Below are 21,725 nucleotides of genomic sequence, written 5' to 3'. Positions count from 1 at the left end.
GGCTTTTGCTGCATCAGAGACTTAAGGCAGCTTTATCTATGAGAGAAAAGTAGAGAAATCCTAGCAGTTCATGGCCACCACTCTGGCTGGAAGGTGATGCAAGTGAGGCTGGAGTTAAAGCCTCTTTCTTACTATACTTGGGCTTGGGAGTGTATTTCCATTTAACTTGTGGGGCTGACCTTCCAGCGGAAGCCTCAGAGGTTACTGAGGACATCAGGAGAGGGTGGATCCCCCTTGACCCCGGCCTTCCTCACCTGTCTCTTGAAGGCAGGACTGGAGACCTTGTCACTGACTCCACGGAGAGTTTGAGCTCAGGTGTTGGAAGATGTGTTACTCTACTTATATAGGAACATTGTGGATTTCAAGGCACATATTACCATAGGGCAGGTGGATATCTACCAAACTGTAGACCAAAGGGAAAATGTAAGCAGAGAGGAGTTTTGTATGGGTGTTTATCCTTGGAGTAGCCTGTTGTTTGAATCAAGCACCAAGAAGCTGGGTGACCTTGGGCAAGTTCCTTAATCTCTCAGAAGTGTAATCTCATTTGTGAATGATGTCCCTACCTTGTGTGGGTTGAAGTATAAATGAGGTACAGTGTGTAAGATCATGCTATCCTCAAGGAGCATGCCGTAGGGATGAGCCACAGGAGCAAGAGGTCACCATGGCCTGCAGGGCCTGAGGGTCTTTGGTGATTGGCTTCCAATTCCAGGAGACTCTTGAGGACCTCTGTTCTCACCTGTAGACACACTAGCCATGATGCAATTAAAGTTGGCTCAGCGGAAGAGTAGAGTGAACATACTCACAATTGTGAGTGTTTTAACCCGTCACTTACTTCCCTGGGATGTTAGCCAGACCCTGGAAGCAAGTGTCTCCAGGAGAGGAGGTTGATTTGCTGCAGTCAGGTTGATGACCCACCGTACCTGTTCTGGTTGGCTCTGCATGCCCAGAGACGTGGGTGGCAGTGAATACTGATGGCCAGCCATGATAGGGCCAGTAGGTCCTCTCTGGCCGTCAGCATCAGGCAGCCCCAGCCTTAGTCTTGCTTCCTTCTTAGAAGGTTATGTTCACGTAGCAGACCTCTCCCAGCATCTGTCTGCCAAGTTGCCAGCATCCTGCACTGTCAGTAGTCCCATCTTTGGGTGCAGCATGTCTCCTGGACCACGTGGTCACAGTGGCCAGTGAGCCAAGTGTCATGCTTGCCCTGGTTCACCTCCACCTCATTTGTCTAGTCATCAGTACTTAATGCTCACTCCTCAGATGCCTGCTTCATGTGTGTGCTCTGGTGTGCCCTTGTCCACAGACCACAGAGTAGAAGACATTCCCATGTCTGGGAGGGAGACATCGGCCTCTTGGTGCCGTCAGGAGTGGCTCTGGGGTTCTTGTTGGGTTTCTATCCAGAACTGCTGAGTGCTAAGCTAAAGGAACTCAGACAGGAGGAGACAGGAGTGCAAAGAAGGCCGGGAGTGTCCCTGTCCCTGCCTGCACTTAGACAACAGGCTGAGACAAGAGGACAGCATGAGGGAGGAAGTGTCTGGTGCTTTCTCTTTTGGTTTAGTGCACAGATCTCTCTGACTTCCTTCCTCCTGTCCTAGTCTCTCTTCTCACTTTTCTGTGATGTCTGAAGCTCTCTTGGTCTTGCCCTCAGCAGCAGTGGAGTCCTTTGTCCTACTGGGGTAGTCTCCATGACTTGGACAGCAGCCTGTTCTAGGAAAAGGCAGGAGCTTGAGGATGAAGCCAGATTTCCCCAAGAAGTTAGAGCTGGGAAATAGGAGCAGTAGAAGACAGAATTCAGGCAGGGCAGCCTTCGCCAAGTATGCTTTTTGCAGTGATGTTTGGGTATAGTTTCTGATACTCGTGTCCTTTCTAAAAGCACAACAGTAAGAGTTTAGCTCGTTAAAAGGTTAAAAACGGTTACCTTCAGACTTCCTGGTTCCAGCAGGTCCCTGGGACTTGCCAGCCCAGCCTTGCCACTGGAGCAGCTCCAGTGAGTATGCTCAACCAGAGCATGATTGGAGACAGGACCCAAACCTGGAGTAGGGGCCTAACCATCGGCTCTTTTGCCTGGTTTTTCAGAAAATGAAGGAACTCTGGCTTTTCTGAGAAAGGGAAGGGTGTCTACTGTAGGTTGAGCATTCTTAACCAAATATCTGAAATCTTCTAAATCTGAAACTTTTCCAGCATGATACTCCAAGAGTTTCAGATTTTGGAGCATTTCAGGTTAGGGATGCATCACTGATAAAGTTTATATAAATACTCTAAAATGAAAAAATCTGAACTTCTGATCCCAAACATTTCAGATAAGATTATGTTTAAACTGACATATGAAATGCCTGAATGATTACGAATTGCTTTTAACTTATGGATTTATGTTTTTAAGGAACTCGAGACGACAACTTCCAAGTTTTCTTCCACAGTATCCGATACCAGATAGACTGAAGAAATGTGTGGAACAAAAAATCGACATCCTCACCTTTCAGCCACTGCTTGCAGAGGTAGGAAAAGTTTCTGAGGGCTGGAGAGACACTTACCTGTCGTCCTTCAGACTTCTGACAAAACCAGGGTTAACCAGTGCTCCAGCGGATCAGCTACAGACCTTACATGGCTCATCTTCACTACAGGTAGCTGGGGATTTCATTCTAACAAAAGAAAGACACGTTGGAGAATCCCCTTGGAAATGAAGTATTCTGTGGAGTTCACAGCACTCCATCAGAGGGTCAGTGAGAAAGGAGGGGGCTTCTGCTGCAGCGCAGCCTGTCCTCATGGGGCCAGGCAGTCTGGTGAGGAGCAGCAGAAGGCTTTCCTTCACCACAGAACCCCAGAACACTGGGGCAGGCAAGCCTGCCGTAGAGAAGAGGAGCTGAGAAAGACTTAGTACAGCACTGGCTGGCAAGAAGCATAATCCTCCCTAAATTATGATAGTATACCTGGGTAGTGGCCTTTCACCTATTATCCCAGCACTGGGGAAGCTGAAGCAGGAAGAACACAAGTTCAAGGCCAGCCTGAACAAAATAGTGAAACCCTATTTCTTGGGAAAAAAGAATAAAGTCTGAGAGTAGTGACCCTTGCTGCAACTCTGTACTGTCTGCATGGCCCACAAGGGTGCAGGGAGGACAGACAGGTGGCACCATCTTCAGAGAAGTCAGGGAGACATCCCGAGTGGCTGCAGGAGAGAAGTCGAGGAGGGGGAGAGATGCTTGCAACATAGCACTAGAGGGAGCTCTGCCCAGTCCCGGGAGGGAGGCACGGGAGGGAGGCATGGGTCAGTCATCCGAGGACCGAGTAACTGACGTGGGCATCGGTGAGACTGAAGGATAGAGGCTGGAGAAGTGCAAGGAGGTGCAGGCTCACTGAGATCTGGCTTCCCTGGAGAAGCCTGGAGCTAGGGACATGAGACAGACTTGAGGGAGCCCGCTGAGGGCTCAATGAGGGGGCTGGCACTCGGCTGGCCCGGCCCTGGTGCTGAGTTCCTTGTGCACATTTCACTGTGGGATAGGCTAGATCCATAATGCTGGCCTTTGGCGAGCTAGTCATGTGTGCCTTCGGTTTCCTAAACTTTTGCTTAGATTTCTCGACCTGTGGTTGAGGTGTTGATTTTTCAGTCCTTTTTTTTCCCCAGTGTCTGTGTTGAGATCAGAATAATGCTGACTTTGGATACTGACTCAAGAAGTATGCTCCTCTCCACAAGAAGAGTCAGTGTGGAATTGGAATCACTGAAGTTTCTGATGGAAGCTTCCAGGGAAACCTGTGTTTTTGGAATTCTTTGGGAAGATTTTAAATGAACTAGGTTTCATTGTAGCTGTGCAGCGGCTCAGTTTTCTTGTTGAGCTGTGGAAGTTTTTCACTTTAAAAAAATCTGTCCGTTTTACTTGTGTGATGTATTTGCATACCATTGTTTATAATATTGGTAACTTGTATATTATTTTTCATGAACCTGGCTAGTGGAAGTTTATAAATTATTATGTCTTTTCAAAGAACCAACTTTTAGCTTAATTGGTAGGTTCCCTCTTGTTCCTTTTCCATTTCATTATTACTCACTGTAGTTTTTCTGTATGTGCTCTGTTTTCTGTCCTTTTTCTGAGAGAGAGAAAGTGAATCTGTGTGTGGGTGTATGTGTGTGTTTGTTACCGAGATTGAATCCAGAGTCCTCACACTGAGCTATATACCAAGCTTTTGTGTTATAATATTGGAGAAAGGGTCTTGCTGAGTCACTAAATTGCCCAGACTAGGCTTGAACTTGGGATTTGTATTCCTTTGCCTCAAGCTCCAAGAGTGCTGGAACTACAGGCACACACCAGCAGGCTCCCACTGTGTTTTTTAAAGGAATAAACTGAAGCAAATTTGTTTTGAGATATTTTCTTTTCTCTAACAGACTCTTTTGTGCTAGAAAACATTCCCTAAATACTAATTTTGCTGCATTCCACAAACTTTGTTTTCATGTAATTCAAAATATCTTCTACTTTTCTTTCTGATTTCTAGCCCATAGTCTTTTTAACTTTTATTTTGAAACTTGATCTTACTAAGTTGCCAAGGCTAACCTTGAACTTGGAATTCTCCTGTCTCAGCCAACAGAGTAGGTAGAACTATACGTATGCACCACTGCACCTGGCTTCCCACTGTTATTTAAAAGTATGTTTGGTTTGTAAAAATTTGGGAATGTTTCATAATCTTTCTTATTGATATCTAATTTTATTTAATTATGGTTATAAAAACATACATTGTATGACTTGAATCCTTTGCATCTATTGATGTTTCATGGTCTGTAATGTTTTGTAAATACTCACTTTAGAATTCTTTTATAAATGTCAGCAAGGCAGGTATGTTGGTAGAGCTACTGAGCCTTCCATACCCTTGTTCCCTTTTCTGCTTGCTCTGTAAGTTCACTGAGGGATGTTGGAGTCTCCCCTGGATGTGCACGTGCCTGTTCTTCCTGCAGTTCTGTCAGTGTTTGCTTCTTACAGTGAAACTCTGTAGCTAGGTACACACACGTTTATGGCTGCAGCACATCATTTTGATTACGAACCCCCTTTACCAATGTGAAATGTATGGCAGTTTTATTCCTGGTAATATTTTTGGCTCTGAATTTGCTTTGATGATATCATAGCTCCTGTAGCTTTCCTTTGATTCAGTCTAACCTGGTTATACTATTGTTTTTAATCTACTTGTGTCTTTAAAGTCAGTTTCTGGTAAGGAGCATCTGATGGCTCTTGCTTTTGACCCACTGGACAAGCTGTGCCTTTGACAGTGGTGTTTAGATGACTGATGTGATGGTATGGCAAGCCTAAATATGCCAGCTTGCTATTTGTTTTCTCTTTGTTCCTCTTGTCTTTTCCCTTTTCTGCCTCTTTTGTGAGTCCATTTCATCTCCATGCTTGGCTCCTAACTCTTTGTTTTTTTAACTACTCTTTTGTAGCATGGATGGTTGCTGTAGTAGACTTGAGCCGTAGAGCTTCCTGTGGCAATGGAGATATTCAGTCTGGCTCTGATGTGCAGGGTGTTTGGAATGTGGCTAGTGTGACTAAAGAACTGTGTCACTCATTCTGTTTTAATTTTCCTTAATTTCAGTGTAAATAACTATGTGTGGAAAGAACAGCCTTGGAATGTCCAATTCAACTCATCACAGCCCACAGGAAGTACCATACTGCAGCATGGAAGAGCAGTCTGCTTCCTGCTGTCTTGTCCTGGACTTTTTGCTAATGTAGTTATAAATTTGATGTGCATATCTATTTTGAACTCCAAAATGCATGTTTACCATTTTTACTTTATATACTCACCTCTCCGAGGTGTCCTAGGAAGTAGGTACTTGGTGTTACCCTCCCTGTATGTTTTCTACTTTGTGTGAGTCTAGATCTCCATCCATGATCCTTGCCCTGCAGATGTGAAGGACTTTAACATTCTTATCATGCTTGCTGATGGGTAATTAGTTCTTTTAGTGTTCATTTTAAAAAGTCTCCTTTCACCTTCATTTTTTCTTCAATGGCATTGGCACAGTTTTATTTCCTTAAAATATCTGGAGTACAGTGGCCAGGGATATACCTTAGCAGCACAGCACCTGCCTAGCAAGTATAAGGTCCTGAGTTCAGTTCCTGGTACAAAACTAATACTATTTGGAGTAAAACATGACACTGTATTAACATTTAAGAAAATCAGTGTTTGGTGTTATTTTCTAGGATTTGCTCTATATTGGGAAATTTTATAATTTCAGAAAACCAAAAAGAAAAGAGGTTATGTCTTTATCAAGTGGTGACCTGTTGCCTTCATGTAATAGTATTCTTTAGCATTATGACTTTATGTGTCGTGTTAGGTGTTGAGGGTTCCAGAGAAGTTAAGAGCCAGCTGTGGTTACACATACTTCTAATTCCAGTGCTTGGGAGGCTAAGCAAGGGGATTGCCATCAGTTCAAGAGCAGCCTAAAGTATATAGCGAACTCAAGGCCAGTTTGAACTGTCACACAGTGAGACCCTGGCTCAAAAACACAAATAATAAAATGTAAAATTTTGAAGAAAAGGGGGCTGGGGATTTACCTCAGCGGCATAAGCGCCTGCCTTGCAAGCAGGCAGTCGTGAATTCGTCCCCGGTACCGATAAAAAGGAAAAAGACAAAAAAAAATTTTTTTTGAAGAAAAAAGGAACAAGAGATTAAATACCTAAAAAAACAATTTGTAAGATGTATGACAAACACAAAAATGGAAAAAGTATGCCTTGTCATCAGTAATAAGATCGGGAATTTGGTGGAAAAAATGGGAGACCTTTTTTTGGTACCACAGATTGCACTCAGGGCCTCACACTTGCCCGCAGGCACTGTGCTGCTGAGCTCCCTCCCTCCTCACCTGGAGACACTTTTAAAGGTTTTTATTACCTAGAGAGTTACAAACAGAACAGAATAATGGCAGAGGAAGATTACAAAAGGAGAGTGAAGAAATTATGGCTGATTGTATCCGCAAAAACCAAACATCTCGATTGGAATAAAAGAGACTCAAGAGGAAATGAACATTCAGCTAGCAAGAAAGGCAGTAGGAAGTCTCGTGCTGTTCTGGTTTCTGTTGTTGTTGTTGTTGTTGTTGTTGGTGGTGGTGTGTATGTTTTTGGCTCTTTCTGTATTAGATTTGCTATCTTTTCTACATTAGAATTTCTAAAGCACTATCTTTGAGTGGTTTTATATACCCAAACCTTTTTCTGTTTAAATCTTCCTAGACATGCATTGTCAGAACAGGAAAGTTATATTCACTAATCTAAAAATAATAAGCTAACAAACATCTTTTAATTATTTTCTTGACTGTCACTGAAAAATAATTTTTCCCAGAATTATCTGAATTTTTATAAGTAATAGTAACTTGAGTGATCTCTGCTGAGAGTTTATCATTATCACAGAAGAACGAAGAACTCATAGAACTGCTGTGACCCCCCCAGCACTCGGGAGGCTGAGGCCGGAGGATCGTTGTGAGTTCGAGACCAGCCTGGGCTACAAAGTGAGCTCAAGGCCAGCCTGAACTGCATAGTGAGACCCCGTCTCAAAAAGACCAAAATAAGAACTGCTGTGACCCAAATGCAAGTGTCCTGATTCCTAGTCTTTTATAATCATTTATTTGCTGAATTGTGAGGTTTTTATATCTTTATTTTTCAATTTCATAAATATTTTACTGAGTATTTTTAAAAGACAAGCCCTAGAGGATTTGCCTTGTTTTCTGCTGCTTCAAGAAAATAAAATTTTGGGCTGGGGATATGGCTCAGAGCCAACACACCTGCCTGGAAAGTACAAAGTCCTGAGTTTGATTGCCAGTACCAAAAAAAAAAAAAAAATTAAAAGAATATAGTTTTCCCAATGAAATAAAAGATACGTAACTTACAGTTACAACTCTTCTGCAAACAAAACAGAAAGTTCTTTTTGCATTAGGAAACTGAAACCACATGAAACAGCAGCTCCCATTTCTCTCCCCCAGCCTCTGGCAACCACCATTAAAATTTCTGCATCTGAATTTGATGATTCTAGAAACTTCATGTAAGTGAAATTATACAGTATTTGTCCTCTTGTGACTGGTTTCTCCATCTCATTGCATCTATCAAAGATTCTCTACTTTGTTAACCCTAAATAATACTCTAGTTTATGAATGTCATGGTTCAGTTACCATTCATCATCAGTGTTTATATGGGCTGCTGCCATGTTTTAAAGTACGCATAACACTGCTGTGAACATGTAATCTCTTTCAGATTGCTCTCAGTTTTGGGGACATATACCCAAAGGTAAAATTGCTGGGTCATACTGTAATTCTGTTTAGGAAGTGCCATATTATTTTCCCACAGCAGCTGCACACATTTTGCATTCTCTGTTAACAGTGCACAAGCAGTTCCAATCTCTTCATGCTCTTAGTGACACTTTGTGTTTTGTTTACTTTGTTTTGTTAGTATTTTTGATAGTAGCCATTCCATTAAAATACGAGGTAGTGCCTCACTGTGATTTTGATTTACCTTTCCCTAATGATTAGTGACGTTGAGTATATATCTGCTGTGTATCTTCTTTGGAGAAATATCTGCAGCTCTGTTTGTCAGTTTTCGAATTGGGTTTTGTTGTTGTTGAGCTGTAGGACTTCTCTGTGTATTCTAGGTCTTATTCCATTACCACTTACATGATTTTCAAATTTTCTTCCATTCTACGGAGTATCTTTTTGTTAAAAGTATCTTTTGGTGCACAAAATTTTTACATTTTGAGGTAGTCCAGTTGCCTTATTTTCTTTGTTGTGTGTACCTTTGGTGTCATAGGAGAAATCATGAGCAAATCTCATGCTGTGAAGCATTTCTTCATGGCTTTTTCTAAAAGTCTTTTGGTTTTAGCTCTTCCATTAGGTATGGAATCTGTTTTTAATTTTTGTATTTGCTCAGGTAAGGATCCAGCTTCATTCTTTTGCATGTGAATACCCAATTTTTTGAGTACCATTTCTTCACCAGTTCCATTTTCTTTCTTTCTTTCTTTCTTTTCTTTCTTTCTTTCTTCTTTTGGTATCGGAGATTGAACTCACAACCTCATGCTTGTCAGGCAGGCACTTACACCACTGAGCCAAATCTCTGGCCCCTGAGTACCATTTCTTGAAAAGACTGTTCTTTCTCCCAATGAATTGTCTTCACACACTTGCCCTAAGTCACTTGTCCGTATGTGCAAGGGTTTATTGCTGATCACTCTCTCCTGTTCTGTTTGTCAGTACCATGCTGTTTTGGATTACTGTAGCTTGGTAGTAAGTTTTTTTTTTCTTTTTTTTTTTGGTCTTTGTCCTTTTTATCGGTACCAGGGATCGAACCCACGACTGCCTGCTTGCAAGGCAGGCGTTTATGCCGCTGAGCTAAATCCCCAGCCCCCTTGGTAGTAAGTTTTAAATTAAGCCCTCCAGCTTTGTTCATCTTTTGCAAGATTACTTTGGCTATTCAGCATCCCTCGAGAGTCCATATGAACTTTAGGATTCCATATGAATTTGTTCTGTTTTTGCAAAAAGTTTTTGGAATTTTGATAGAAGTAACATTGAATCTGGAGATCACTTTGGTTAATGTAAACATTTCAATCATATTAAACCTTCTATTTCATGAGTACGTGGTGTGTTTGTACTTCTTTATATTTTCATTTCTTTTGCTAATGTTTCAGTTTCACACTAACCTTTTTCACTTCTTGGGTTACATTCTTGAGTATTTTAATCTTTTTGATATTACTATAAATAGGATTATTTTGATACTTCCCTTTTCAAATTGTTCATTGTTAGTATTTAGAAATGCAGATGATTTTTGTGTCTTAACTATGTAGTCTGCCTCTTTGGTAAATTTGTACAACATCTCCAACAATTTATTGTTGAATGTTTAGTTCTCTACATGTAAAATCATACCATCTGCAAACGGAGAGATAGTTTTACTTCTTACTTTCTGATGTCTTCTTTTTCTTGCCTAATGACTCCAGTGAGAACTTCAAAATTTCTATCAAATCGGGGAGAGGCGTCCTTGTTTTGTTCCTGATCTTAGAGGAGAGGTTTTCACTCTTTACCATCAAGTGTAATGTTAGGTTTTAGATTTTTATAGACAAACTTTATCATGTTGAGGTTTCCTCCTGTGCCTGGGTTGATCAGTGTTTTTATAATGAGAGGGTGTTGAATTTTATCTAGTGCTTTTTCTTCATCAGTTGAGATGATCATGTGCTTTTTTTCCTGCATTATGTTGAAGTGGCATATTCTTTGATTTTCCTATCACTGCTTTCCAGGGATAAGGCTCATGGTATGTCATCCTTTTAACATGCTCTTGCATTTACTTTAACATTTTGCTGACAAATTTTGCATCACTTTCGTAAGAGATACTGATCGGTTAGATTGTCTTGGTTTTGTTTTTAGATGAAATCTTGCTATATACGGAGACTCAAACTCTTGGACTCAGTCATCCTGCCTTGGCCTCCCAAGTAGCTGGGACTGTAACTGTCTACTACCACTCCAGGGCCTTTATTTTCTGGTAGTCTTCTTGCCTGGCTTTCATATCAATATCATGATGGCCTCTTTAGAATGAGTTGGAAAGTGATCTCTTCAGTTTTTGGAAAAGTTTAGGAAGTGCTGTTTGTGTCAGCTCTAAATGTTTAGTAGATTTTACCTGTGAAGTCATCAGGTCCAGGGATTTTTGTCAGTGTGTTTTTGATTATTGATGTAGTCTCCTTAGTCATTATAGAATTTACCTGTGAAGCCATCAGGTCCAGGGACTTTTGTCAGTATGTTTTTGATTACTGATTCAGTCTCCTTAGTTGTTATGACTCTGTTCAAACTTTGTATTTCTTTGTAGCTTAGTCTTGGTAAGTTTTGTATTTTCAGGAACTTGCCCGTTTATGTAGGTATTTTTTAGTTATTTTATCAGGAAGATAAGGCTGGCCTTTGTCACCCCATCTTGCCTAATGAAAGCTCTGACCTTTCCATGGATGTCTGGAAATTAAATGCCCTTTCCAGAGCAAACTCAGAAGATCTGACAGATAACAGGAACATTAGAGGCAGCTGAGGGAAAAGGCGTGGTGACAGTTGGTGGCATGGCCAGTAAAGAGAAGGACTTCCTCCAGAGCCATGTCGTCTTCCACAGGCTGAAGGCAGGGAGTATGCTGAACTCTGAGCTCTGACCTTGAGTCACCTCAGTAGAGGGTAGATCTGCTATATGGAACCAAATGGACTTACTCCAGAGCCACTTCTTCCTGGGTCCTGGACACATAGACATGCTGCTGTGATGTCACTGGCTGAACTAACTTTTTTTCAGCTTTTGAATATGTCAAACTACAAGGAAAAATTCTCCACTCTACTGTGGCTTGAGGAGATCCATGCAGAAATGGAGCTGAAGGACTACAGCATGAGCGGAGTCACCCTGAAGAGGAATGGGGATCTGCTGGTGCTGGAGGTCCCTGGCTTGGCTGAAAGCAGACCATCCCTGTACACAGGTACAGCTGCACTGTCAGGTTTCCCTGGAGCCTAGCAGGTAGACACAGGTTGCAAAGGAACGGGCCACATATGTGGATGACCTCATTTCTGTCCTTCTGGGTAGTGTTCACTTAACTTGATCAGTGATCTGTATATATTAAATGTGTGGGGGGTTTTGGTCACACATTATTTAAGCAACTCATCCATACAATTACCTATCTCATTCTACTTCCTTAGGGCTTTTACTTAATACAGTAGCAAGAGAAATTGGTGATTTTGTGTAGGTTTGACACAGTGATATATTTTTAACCAGGTGACAAACTGATTTTAAAAACTCAAGAGTATAATGGACATGTTGTCGAGTACATCGGCTATGTGATGGAGGTAAGGACAGTTTTGAAGAGGGAATTCAGGCTGACTAAGCCATTCTGGGATGGGGCTCCCTTGGAAATGGACTGTAAATGGAAATTGGAAGATAGAGTGAATCTGAATAATTTTTGATGGATAAAGGGAGCTTATATCTATAGTTTTCAAGCAGGTAATTTGCAAGTTATGCATAAGTCGTGATACATACATTCAGTTGACTGTGGGCATCTGTTCATGCTCTGGAAGAGACAGCAGTGGAGCAGCCTTGGAAGGAAGGACGCAGTGTGTGCAGCGCTCAGGCTGGGGCAGAGGTCTCATTGGCTCGACTTGTCCTGGTGATCTGAATCACAGTGCCTGGAGGTTCTGTGATTCTTGGATTCGTTTTCACTGCTCGTAGACTGAGCACAGCCCAAAGAACAATGCTGGGAGATGCTTGAGAAGGGGATGCTAACTCTGCGGGTCAGAGAAGCTGGAGCACAAATGTTACCTGAGGTAGGAAATTAAAAGAAAAAATGTCAGAGCCTTCATTCAGAGAGGAAAACAGGCCTTGGGGACTAAGAATGTGATACGAGTCTGAAGAGACAGCATCAGATTTTTGCCACCGTGTTTGCTTTTTTCTCCACCCTAATTTGGGCTTTGTGCTATGGCTCCATTGACAGATGTGGTATTTTCTCAGAAGGTAAAATCTCAGCAAGTCTCCGTGACCTGATGATTCTGCACAGCAGTTGAGGACTGAGCTTCAAGCTGGGCTTTGTCCTGTGTTTCTTCCCTCAGCAGTGGTGGGAAATTGTAGAAAGTCTCCACCAAGGACAGAAAAAAGACCTCCTACAGATGGTAGCTCAAGAGGTGGATCTGTGTGTCTACTCTTCAGGAGAGGTGGCCTCAGGGTAACCTTGACAGAGAATTTTGATTGCCAGAAATGTCCTTGAAGGTCACCTTAGAAGGCATGGGAGACTGAAGCAGGGAGTAGAGGCCGGTATATGTGTATCTGACTCCAGATTTCCTCATCTAGGGTGGGTTGATTGATGCTCAGGTAGGTGTCAGAAGCCTGTGCCAACTGGTAGAAGCAAGGAGGCATTATTTTGAGTGCTGGGCAACTCCCAGAACTGCCACAGAGGTGAGCAGGCCAAGTTTAGAGACCAGTGGTCTGGGAGTTTGCAGAACAAACCCATGAAAGTTCAGGGTTCAGGAGAACACATTTCCACTCATCTCATACCAAGGGTACCATTGCTGGCACTGACAGCTCTTAAATAAAGAACCCTCCATCCTTGCACCCAGAGCAACTAGATTGTAACTGGTAGCCTGGAGTGCCTGATTGCCACCCTGTGTCAGAAACTAGCCCTGGCACAAGGGACAATAGATACTCCTGTACCCTTTTAACTGGTCACTGCCATCATATTAGCTCCTTTGCTTTGGGTCAGAATTATACTTGGGACTTGATTGGCAACTAGAATGACAAGTGTATTTTCCTGATGAGAATTCCCCTCTGTTAAGTAAAGACTTCTTTACTTATGTCCTTATTCTCACTCAAAGAGGGGTTTAGATTTTTGAGAGCCAGGAAAAATGACCTTTTTGTGACAATATTGGCATACATCCTTGTTACACTTAAATTGGTAAAGAGCTTGTGCCTGATTAATACACCATCAACATCATGTCCAAAGTCCTGTCGTGACCCATCTGCATGTCCTGCATCTTGGAGACATCTCTTCCCAGGCCTTCCACAGGGCTGTGTTGATAGCCTGTGGCCTTGGATAAAAGTTTTTTTGCTGCCAGAGAAACAAGACTGAGAAAAGCGGGGGAAAGAGACATTGTGTACACACATAAGTACGAAAAGACAAACGGCCACCCAGCCTCGTCAGTCTAGCTGATGATGAGGTCAGTGCTAGAATTTCTGACTCTTCAGAGCCTCTCTGCCTCAGGCAAGACCTCCCAGCTCAGCACCAGTGCAGTTAATGGAGGGAAGGAGCTGACCTACATTCCTAAAAGGATGTCCCCTATGTGCCCACAGTAGTGATGGCCATGAGCTTACCATCAGTGGCAGTGTGGTGGGCAGTGCTTCCTCCCACACTGTACATCAGCAGTCACATAGTCAAGATCATATGGTCTGTCCACCTTGTCAGCTCCATAGCCCTCTTTGCTGGTGACCAAGTGACCATCTTAGCTTCTGAGTAGTAGGCCTGCTGCTGTGCAGAGCGGGAAAGTTCTATATATCGAAACCTCTGAAGAAACAAGACCAGAGGTCCTGGCAGGATGCCCTGTCCACCAACCCTCTTGGTTCCTGAAGTACAGGTGGGCATAGGTGATGGAGCTACCTGGTGATTCATTTAGAGCCAGTATAGCAAGCAGCTGGCCTGGCGCAGTACTAAGTTACTCCAGTCCTGTAAGATGCCCAGTGTGCCATAAAGTCAGCTTGCTTGGTGCATTCTGTAGGTCCAGCCACGGCATTACTTGGTTCTGTCATCCCATAGTGCAGACACTGGGCTGGTACAGAAGGCTTCTGGCCAATGGAGACGTCACATCTCAAATAAGTAGTTACCACAGTGAAGGAAGCTGAGCAGGGATTGTCTAGAGTGGTCACACTCAGCCCTGGGAAATTGCCCCTTCCTAAGGATCCAGTTTGGGGAGCCCAACACTGCCCACTGCCGTCTCATCACACTGAGTCCTGCCTACCCAGGAACATGGCCCAGGGAGAGAGCACCGTCACATGCTGCCGCCTTACTCTCCTCTGGCTCTCACTGCCGTTCTCTGTGTAACTGTTTGCAGCTGCCCTGGAAGCTCAGTGTTGTGCTTGCTTGCTTGCCTGCCTTCCATTTTCTTAGCTCATATGCAGCCTTTTGGAATTTTGTTCAGGGACATATCAGTGTGTGACGTCTCTGGCACCCTCCTCTGCTGAGGGCAGTCTGTGCTCCCCTCACCCTTGGTGGCTGATTCGCTTGTGTGTCTACTAATCTCTGATTATGGATTCACTCTGTGTTTTTTGTAATCTCTGAGAAACGCTAGGACCCTTGTTGAGCTAGCTTTCCTGTGAGGGGCTTGTGATGGGCTTGTGACGGTGGCTGCTGCGAAGAGGGCCCTGACCTGGGTCTGTGCTGTTGCTCCACCATGTGCATTAGCCTCATCTCCTGCAGTCTCAAGAATCGATCTGGGTCGTGGCTTCCTGAACCTTTGCTCTGGTCAGCCTGGCCTCAGGAAGCCACCTTTCCTGAGTGCTCCTGTTGTAGCTTGGTGTTTCCTTGCCTATTTTTCTTCCCGTATTTTCTCAGCAATTTGCTTTCCTCTTTGTCCAGTACAGTATATGAGGTAGTGATTTTTGCAGTCTAGCTTTCCCAGTTCCTGAGACTACCAGAAGGGGGAGGTCTTACAGCACCTTTTCTGTGGAGGCTTTCACGCAGCAGGAAGACTCACTCAGCTGTTCTCGCAGCTCTCAGTGGGATGGTCCTACTACTGCCCTGCAGTCGCAGAGCCCAGTTTATTCAGTGTTGTTGCTGTGAGTGGAGATTCTGCCCAGTGCCTCCTGCATATGTAATTTAATGACCAAATGATTTAATCCTTTGAGATAATTTTATAGATACATACAGTATTAAATCTTAGCTCAAGATCTGTAAATGCATTTTTATGGTGTGTTGCTAGGTATACATATGACTGTTTCAAGAAGCCAAGTTAAATATGTGGAAGTTAAATTACTTACTTCTTGTTTAGATTCATGAAGAAGATGTCACTCTTAAACTGAATACAGAATTTGAACAAACATACAACTCTGAACCTATGGATGTGGAATTTACATACAATAGGTAAGGCTTTCATGAATCTTCATCCTTGATGTGTCTGCCTGACAGCCTGGTGCCATTTTCATGTCTTTAGTGTCCCATGCACCACTTGTGCAGGCCCATGAGCACAGCTTTGTCACTAAATAACTTACGGAGTAAAAAGATGCATGCATTTGCATGTTCATTCTATTTGGATCTCATATGCACTAGATCGTTGGCCTGGGCCCATTGTCAGCATCAGTTCATCAGCCTCCTTTATCTTACCCATCCATGTGTATCAGATGGTACAACCCGTAATCCAGCTTTTCCTTCCTTCCTCTACTAAGCTCCCCAGTATTGACTGGAATTTTGTGTATGACTTTCCTTTACTTTTTGTTTTTGTTTTTTGAGGCAGGCTCTCACTGTGCAGTGCAGGCTGGCCTTGAACTCTCTTATGTAGCTCAGGCTGGCCTTGAACTCATAGCAATCCTGCTTCACCCTCCCAAGTGCTGGGATTATAGGTGTGCACCACAATGCTCAGCTTTTTTTTTTTTCCATTTTGAGACAGGCTTGCCTTAAGTTAGTTAAATTCCTTTGGACTTGAAATTCTCTTTCCTCAGCCTCCCTGGTAGCTGAGGTTACAGGCAAATGTCCTTTTAAGAAGTGTGTGTGTGTTGGGGCTGGGGATTTAGCTCAGCGGCATAAGCACCTGCCTTGCAAGCAGGAAGTTGTGAGTTCAATCCCCGGTACCGATAAAAAAGAAAAAGACCAAAAAAAAAAAAAGAAGTGTGTGTGTGTGTGTGTGTGTGTGTGTGTGTGTGTGTGTGTGTGTGTTGCAGTACTGAGGAATAAAGCTCGGACCCTTACACTAAGCCACATCCCAGGCTTTTTTATAATGTGGTCTCACTACCTCTTCAGCATTTTCTGAGCTAACTCTTTTTCTTTAACCGTTAATATGAAGTGTTTCAACTAGATGGCTCTATGGGAACCCTTCCTTGTATAACCAAAATAAAAACCAGGAATGTTTTTGGTGAACTCATCCCTCACTGTATTTCTGGGATTTGTTGACTACTGTTTACGTTCATTTTTTTTTTTTCATTGTGTTTGGAAGGTAAGATACTGGTATGCTGGTTGATATGGTTTTCTTGTTTTTGTGTTTTTGGGGCCTTTGTCATGGTAGCTTTGAAAAGCTTTAAAACTTTCCTCCTTTCTGTTACTCAGAGGTGTTGGAGAGTGTAATAGGGTAGAGAAGCAGGACAGGTGTAGGCCAACTTGTTCAGTTTTTCCTCTTTTGTTGATATACTTTACTTTTTGTTTTAAGAGTCAAGCTTGCTAAGTCCTAGAATGGTCTCTAGCCTGCTGTAATTCCTCTTTCAGTTGAACTTACTGTATCTCAGCATCTGTCTCAGAAGATTGTACAAAGGGCAGGTGGACATGCCCATATCTGCAGTGTCGGGAGCCCCTCAAGATGCTCACAGACATCTTGTGCATATACCCCAAGTTCCACACCATGGAAGTGGGCCTGACAGTAACCTCAAGCATCCATGTATACCCCACGATACAAGGGGAACCAGTCAGGTAGCCTTTCAAGTACCCACATCTGAGTTTTCAGAAACCTGTATTTGGCCCAGGTTCTGAGAAGGCGTGAACCTACTCTTATGCCTTCACTTGTTTGAGTCTAGATTTTCTTTATGGAACAGATTTTTTTCTTCATTTATACTTTGGTGCTTTAGTCATCCTGTTTCATTGAAGGTGGGTTTTTATTTTACATGTTGTTTTTCTCTTTGTTACTTTCAGTGAATTTCAAGGGAGCAACCCTCACAATCAGAAATACTTTTCTGTTGACACTAGTATTTTTCCTCACATTTTATGGGCTGTATGTTAACTCTTCCTTCTTGTTCACTTTATACATTAGAACATAAATGTTTCCAGGAAGAAAAGAGTCCCTGATATTCTACCATCTAAACTGTCTTTGTTTAAAATTATTGGTTTTCTAATGTTTTTGCATAGACACATGTAGGAAAGAAACCCCTGAGTCCCTCATATTACCAGTGGTGCTTTTGAGGCTTTTTAAGACTGCTGTCTAATCTAGACTCTGTTTATAAGTTGTTTTTTTTTTTTCTCGGTACTGGGGATCGAACTCATGACCGCCTGCTTGCAAGGCAGGTGCTTACACCACTGAGCTAAATCCCCAGCCCCTGTTTATAAGTATTTTGTAAAGGTTGATGGTATGATGACTTAAAGATTATCTTCTTAGTCTGTTTTATGTTGCTGTAACAGAATATTGCAGATTGGGTAATTTATTTTTAAAAAAAGAAAGAAATTTGTTTTTCTCTGTTCTAGAGGTGAGGGAGCCCAGCTGGTAAAGCATGTAGTGAGGCCATTTTTGCTATGTCATAACATGGCAGAGGGTATCACGTGGTGAGAGAGCATTCCAAAGGACAAGAGGGTAGGAGCTGGAGAAAGGGGAGAAGTGCACTGCTGCCCACCTTGATGGTAGCACTACTCCCTGCACGACTGACCTGCCCGCCTGGTACTGCCCTCATGCCCTAACCCTCCCCAGTCACGCCAGAGTACCTGTATAGTCAGATTTCCATAGGCTTCCCTAGCCTTAATAGTCCTCTGTTTCATTGTATGTTTTCTTTCTGTCAGGACCACCAGCAGACGGTGTCACTTTGCACTTGAACAAGCCATCCACTTAGGTGTGAAAGGTAGTATTGTTACAATAGTAGTGTAACATATTGTTGCCAGAGCATTTTTATAGCCTTCATGTGAAATATTGTGTAACACACAATCTCTTTAATCATATATCACAAGTGGAAGTATGTGATACTCACATTTTTATTTTTCTGTTGCTAAGTTGTGTCCTTTTGCTACTTTGGCTACATAAAAATAGTGTACTTAAATAATTGCAGATTAACTCATTAAACTTTGCATTGCACTCCTGTAATATAGTTCATTTTGTACTTTTAAAGAGACAACTTAAATGATTTTGTTGCAAATAATGTATACTAGCATAGTGCTAAGGTAAGAGATAACATAAAAGAAGTAAAATATGAACTCTTTGGGAGCAGCCATAAACATTTGTTTCCATCTATGATTTCTAAGTCTTTTGGTAATTTTTACTTTCTTAATTTTTCTTGTTTTAAAGTATTATTCCCAGAAGAAGTAATTTTACAGTCTCCCCAGGTGACAGACAATTGGAACCATGCACAGCAAATCAAAAGTGATGAACAATCCATCACCAAGGTAGTGGTTTTATGACTTCAGTGTATTTAAATAGATGATGTCATGGCGGTTATTGGCAGGGTTTTTCCCCAGCACTAGTGATTGAACTAAGAGCCTTTACCCTGAGCTATATCCCCAACTCTTTTTTTGTTTTTATCTTGAACCAGAGTATCTCTGAGTTGCACAGCCTGGGCTTGAACTTATGATCTTTCCCAGTGTGCTGGAATTAGAGATGTGTGCCACCACAGCCAGCTTAAGTGAATATATAAATTCACTTCTAGGTATATCAGCTTTCTCTTGACTATAGTATAAGAGCTATGTAGTTCACAAATAGTCCAAAATAAAACTGAAGTATCTATAACATACAATATAAAGCAATATAAGATATAAATATATATGACATAAAGTATCTATAAGATACAATATAAAGCTAAAGTATAAGATATTATATATAATATATAAGCTTATAGATAATTACATATAGATCTCAGATGCTTCATACATTGTGTGGAAAAAAGCAAGATACATGTGTTTGTATGCCTTCAGGCAGGCACACTTATGTGATTGTATGTGCAGAGAAAATGGAAATGTTACAGTTACTTGGGGGTTCTTTGTTCAAATCAGATAGATATTGCAAAAAGACAAGTGTAGCTCTGAGCTTTGAGTGCCAGCAGCTCTCTGCAGCTCAGCAGCCAGACCTAGTACCTCCCAGCAGGTCTTCTGCAGCTCACAGCTATCAGCTGACCTCTGGAGCTCCTGGGTAGTTTTCTGGCTGCAAGACCTCTATTCTGAGGACTAGTCATCATTGAGCACTTAGTGTAAGCTGCTCAGCCTTCTCACAAAATAAAACCATTTATTGAGGTGGGTTGCATTACAAGAAGGTAGTGCACTGAATGGAGGTCCCAGACTGGCCCAGGGAATATGAGAATGCTACTTTTGTTGATAAAAGGGCCACCCACATGTACAGCTTCCTGCCTAATAACCAGACTTTTGGCACTGTTATGGATACATAGGAATATGGAGCTTACCTGACCTGTCACATGGAGCAGTGCTCTTCACAAACATCTAACGCATGCAAAGTGAAAGAAACGACCAGAATGGCAGTATGTGCATAGTGAAAAAGAGTTTTTAAATTCTTTTTAAAAGATAATTAACATTTTGGGGCTGGGAATTTAGCTCAGCGGCATAAGCCCCTGCCTTGCAAGCAGGCAGTTGTGAGTTCCATCACCGGTACCAATAAAAAGGAAAAAGACAAAAAAAAAAAAAAGATAATTAACATTTTGAAGCAGAAAAGGTAATATATTGAAAAGTGTATAATGTCTATAGATCTAAATACACAGTGATTATACCACAAAGAATGGGAGAAAAGATTTGTATCATAAGATTGTGAGAGGATAACCAAAGTGTTGTAATGCCACATTAAGTGGACTGTAATCAGTTAAGAATGTATTCTGTAAGCTTGAAGACAACCACTAAAAAACACGAAGTTACAGCCAACATAAAATGAGATCCAAAGGAATCACCGAAATATTTAATTGAAAAGTAGGGATTTATATTCCAGCGTCTGTAACCTTACTGATGTTCTATCCACTGGCATAGTCACTGAGAAAGGGGCATTGAAATCTGTCCCTGAGCCATGGGCTGGGAAAAGAACCAGGAAGTCAGCCTGCCTTTCCCGTGAGCAAGCCAGTGCACAGGCTGGGAGACTAGAAGAGCCCCGTGCTCCCACACCATGTAGTCAGCCAGCTGATTCAGAAGAACAGAGCTGAGATGATAGCAACTGAGGGACAAAAACAACTGAACGCTTGTATCAAGTGATTGATTTTGCAGGCCTGAGGCCAGTGGTCCGAGCGTCTGTTTAGGAGTAACAATATGCAAAATGGCAACTGTGGGGAATTTCCTTCAATCTTGTTTTTGAAATTGAATATTGTTCTCACTGTTTTGTTCTGCTTTAGTCCCTTCAAATAAACAAAACAAAACTCTATGTGATTTTGTACCTAGAACAAGTGAAACAGAAAACAGATAACAAGGTAATAGATTTAAATGTAACCACCTCAGTAATGACATTAAATTCTCTAAGAACTAATTTTTTTTTTTTTTTTTTGGTATCTGGGGATCAAATGCATGACCGTATGCTTGCAAAGCAGGCACTTATGCCACTTAACTAAATCCCTGGCCCTGAGCACTAAAATTAAAAGGTAGACATTGTTAGGTAAGATGAAAAAGAAAAGCCCAGCTACTGTCTTCTCTCAGTATTAATAGATGATTTGTTTTAGGGTCTAACCCTCTTCCCCAGGCACAGCAAAATTCACGATGCTCAAGTCTCAAGAACATAATATTGTGTATAACCTACACACATACACCTGTGTACTGTAAGTCTTCTTTAGATTACTTACAATACCTGATACAGTGTTAGTATCATGTAAATACTCATTGTACAATGAATGACAAAAAAATTGTATATTTTATGGACAAAATTTTTTCAAAAATTGTCAGTGCGCAGTTTATTAACTCTTCAGATGTGAAACCTGTGTATACAGAGCTGTGTATACTTCTGTAAATATAAGAAACATTTTTATTTATAAAAACACAAATAGTGAGACATGGTGGACTTTACTTACATCCTAGCACTTTGGAAGACTCAGACAAGAGGATCACAAGCTTGAGCCCAGCCTGGAGAATTCATTGACTTAGTGAGACTGTCTCAAAGTTTAAAAAACATTTAAAGGACTAAGTATGTACAATAGTATAGCACTTCTGGGTTCCACCACCATAAAAAAAGGACACAAATTAAAAGTAAAATAACACAAAAAGATATGTTTTTAAAAGGAGATAGTAATCACAAGAATGGTGTAGTAACTCTTCATAGCAGAGAAAATAGATTTCAGAGCAAAGATTATCAGTATAAAAGAAATGATACTGCAGTAAAGAAGATAATTGTTTTTTGAGACAGGGTCTCACTATGCAATTGAGGCTGG

The 21,725-nt window shown here is 41.8% G+C and overlaps 1 protein-coding gene across 3 annotated transcripts in view; it reads left to right on the top strand.

Moving 5' to 3' along the window:
• Mov10l1 (Mov10 like RNA helicase 1) overlaps positions 1-21,725 on the top strand; it is a 68,247-nt gene that overhangs the window by 24,145 nt on the left and 22,377 nt on the right. For all 3 annotated transcript variants that reach the window (XM_063243863.1, XM_063243864.1, XM_063243862.1), the window contains exons 10-15: positions 2,378-2,492; positions 11,250-11,427; positions 11,721-11,791; positions 15,473-15,564; positions 18,172-18,230; positions 18,671-18,768. In XM_063243863.1, the coding sequence (XP_063099933.1) occupies positions 2,378-2,492; positions 11,250-11,427; positions 11,721-11,791; positions 15,473-15,564; positions 18,172-18,230; positions 18,671-18,768 (613 nt within the window). The remainder of the gene's footprint in view (positions 1-2,377; positions 2,493-11,249; positions 11,428-11,720; positions 11,792-15,472; positions 15,565-18,171; positions 18,231-18,670; positions 18,769-21,725) is intronic.

The sequence above is a fragment of the Cavia porcellus genome, unplaced genomic scaffold, assembly GCF_034190915.1.
Source record: "Cavia porcellus strain 051 isolate PalLab524CR breed Dunkin Hartley unplaced genomic scaffold, mCavPor4.1 scaffold_40, whole genome shotgun sequence".
Classification (NCBI taxonomy): domain Eukaryota; kingdom Metazoa; phylum Chordata; class Mammalia; order Rodentia; family Caviidae; genus Cavia; species Cavia porcellus.
This window is presented reverse-complemented; position numbering and strand designations above follow the sequence as displayed.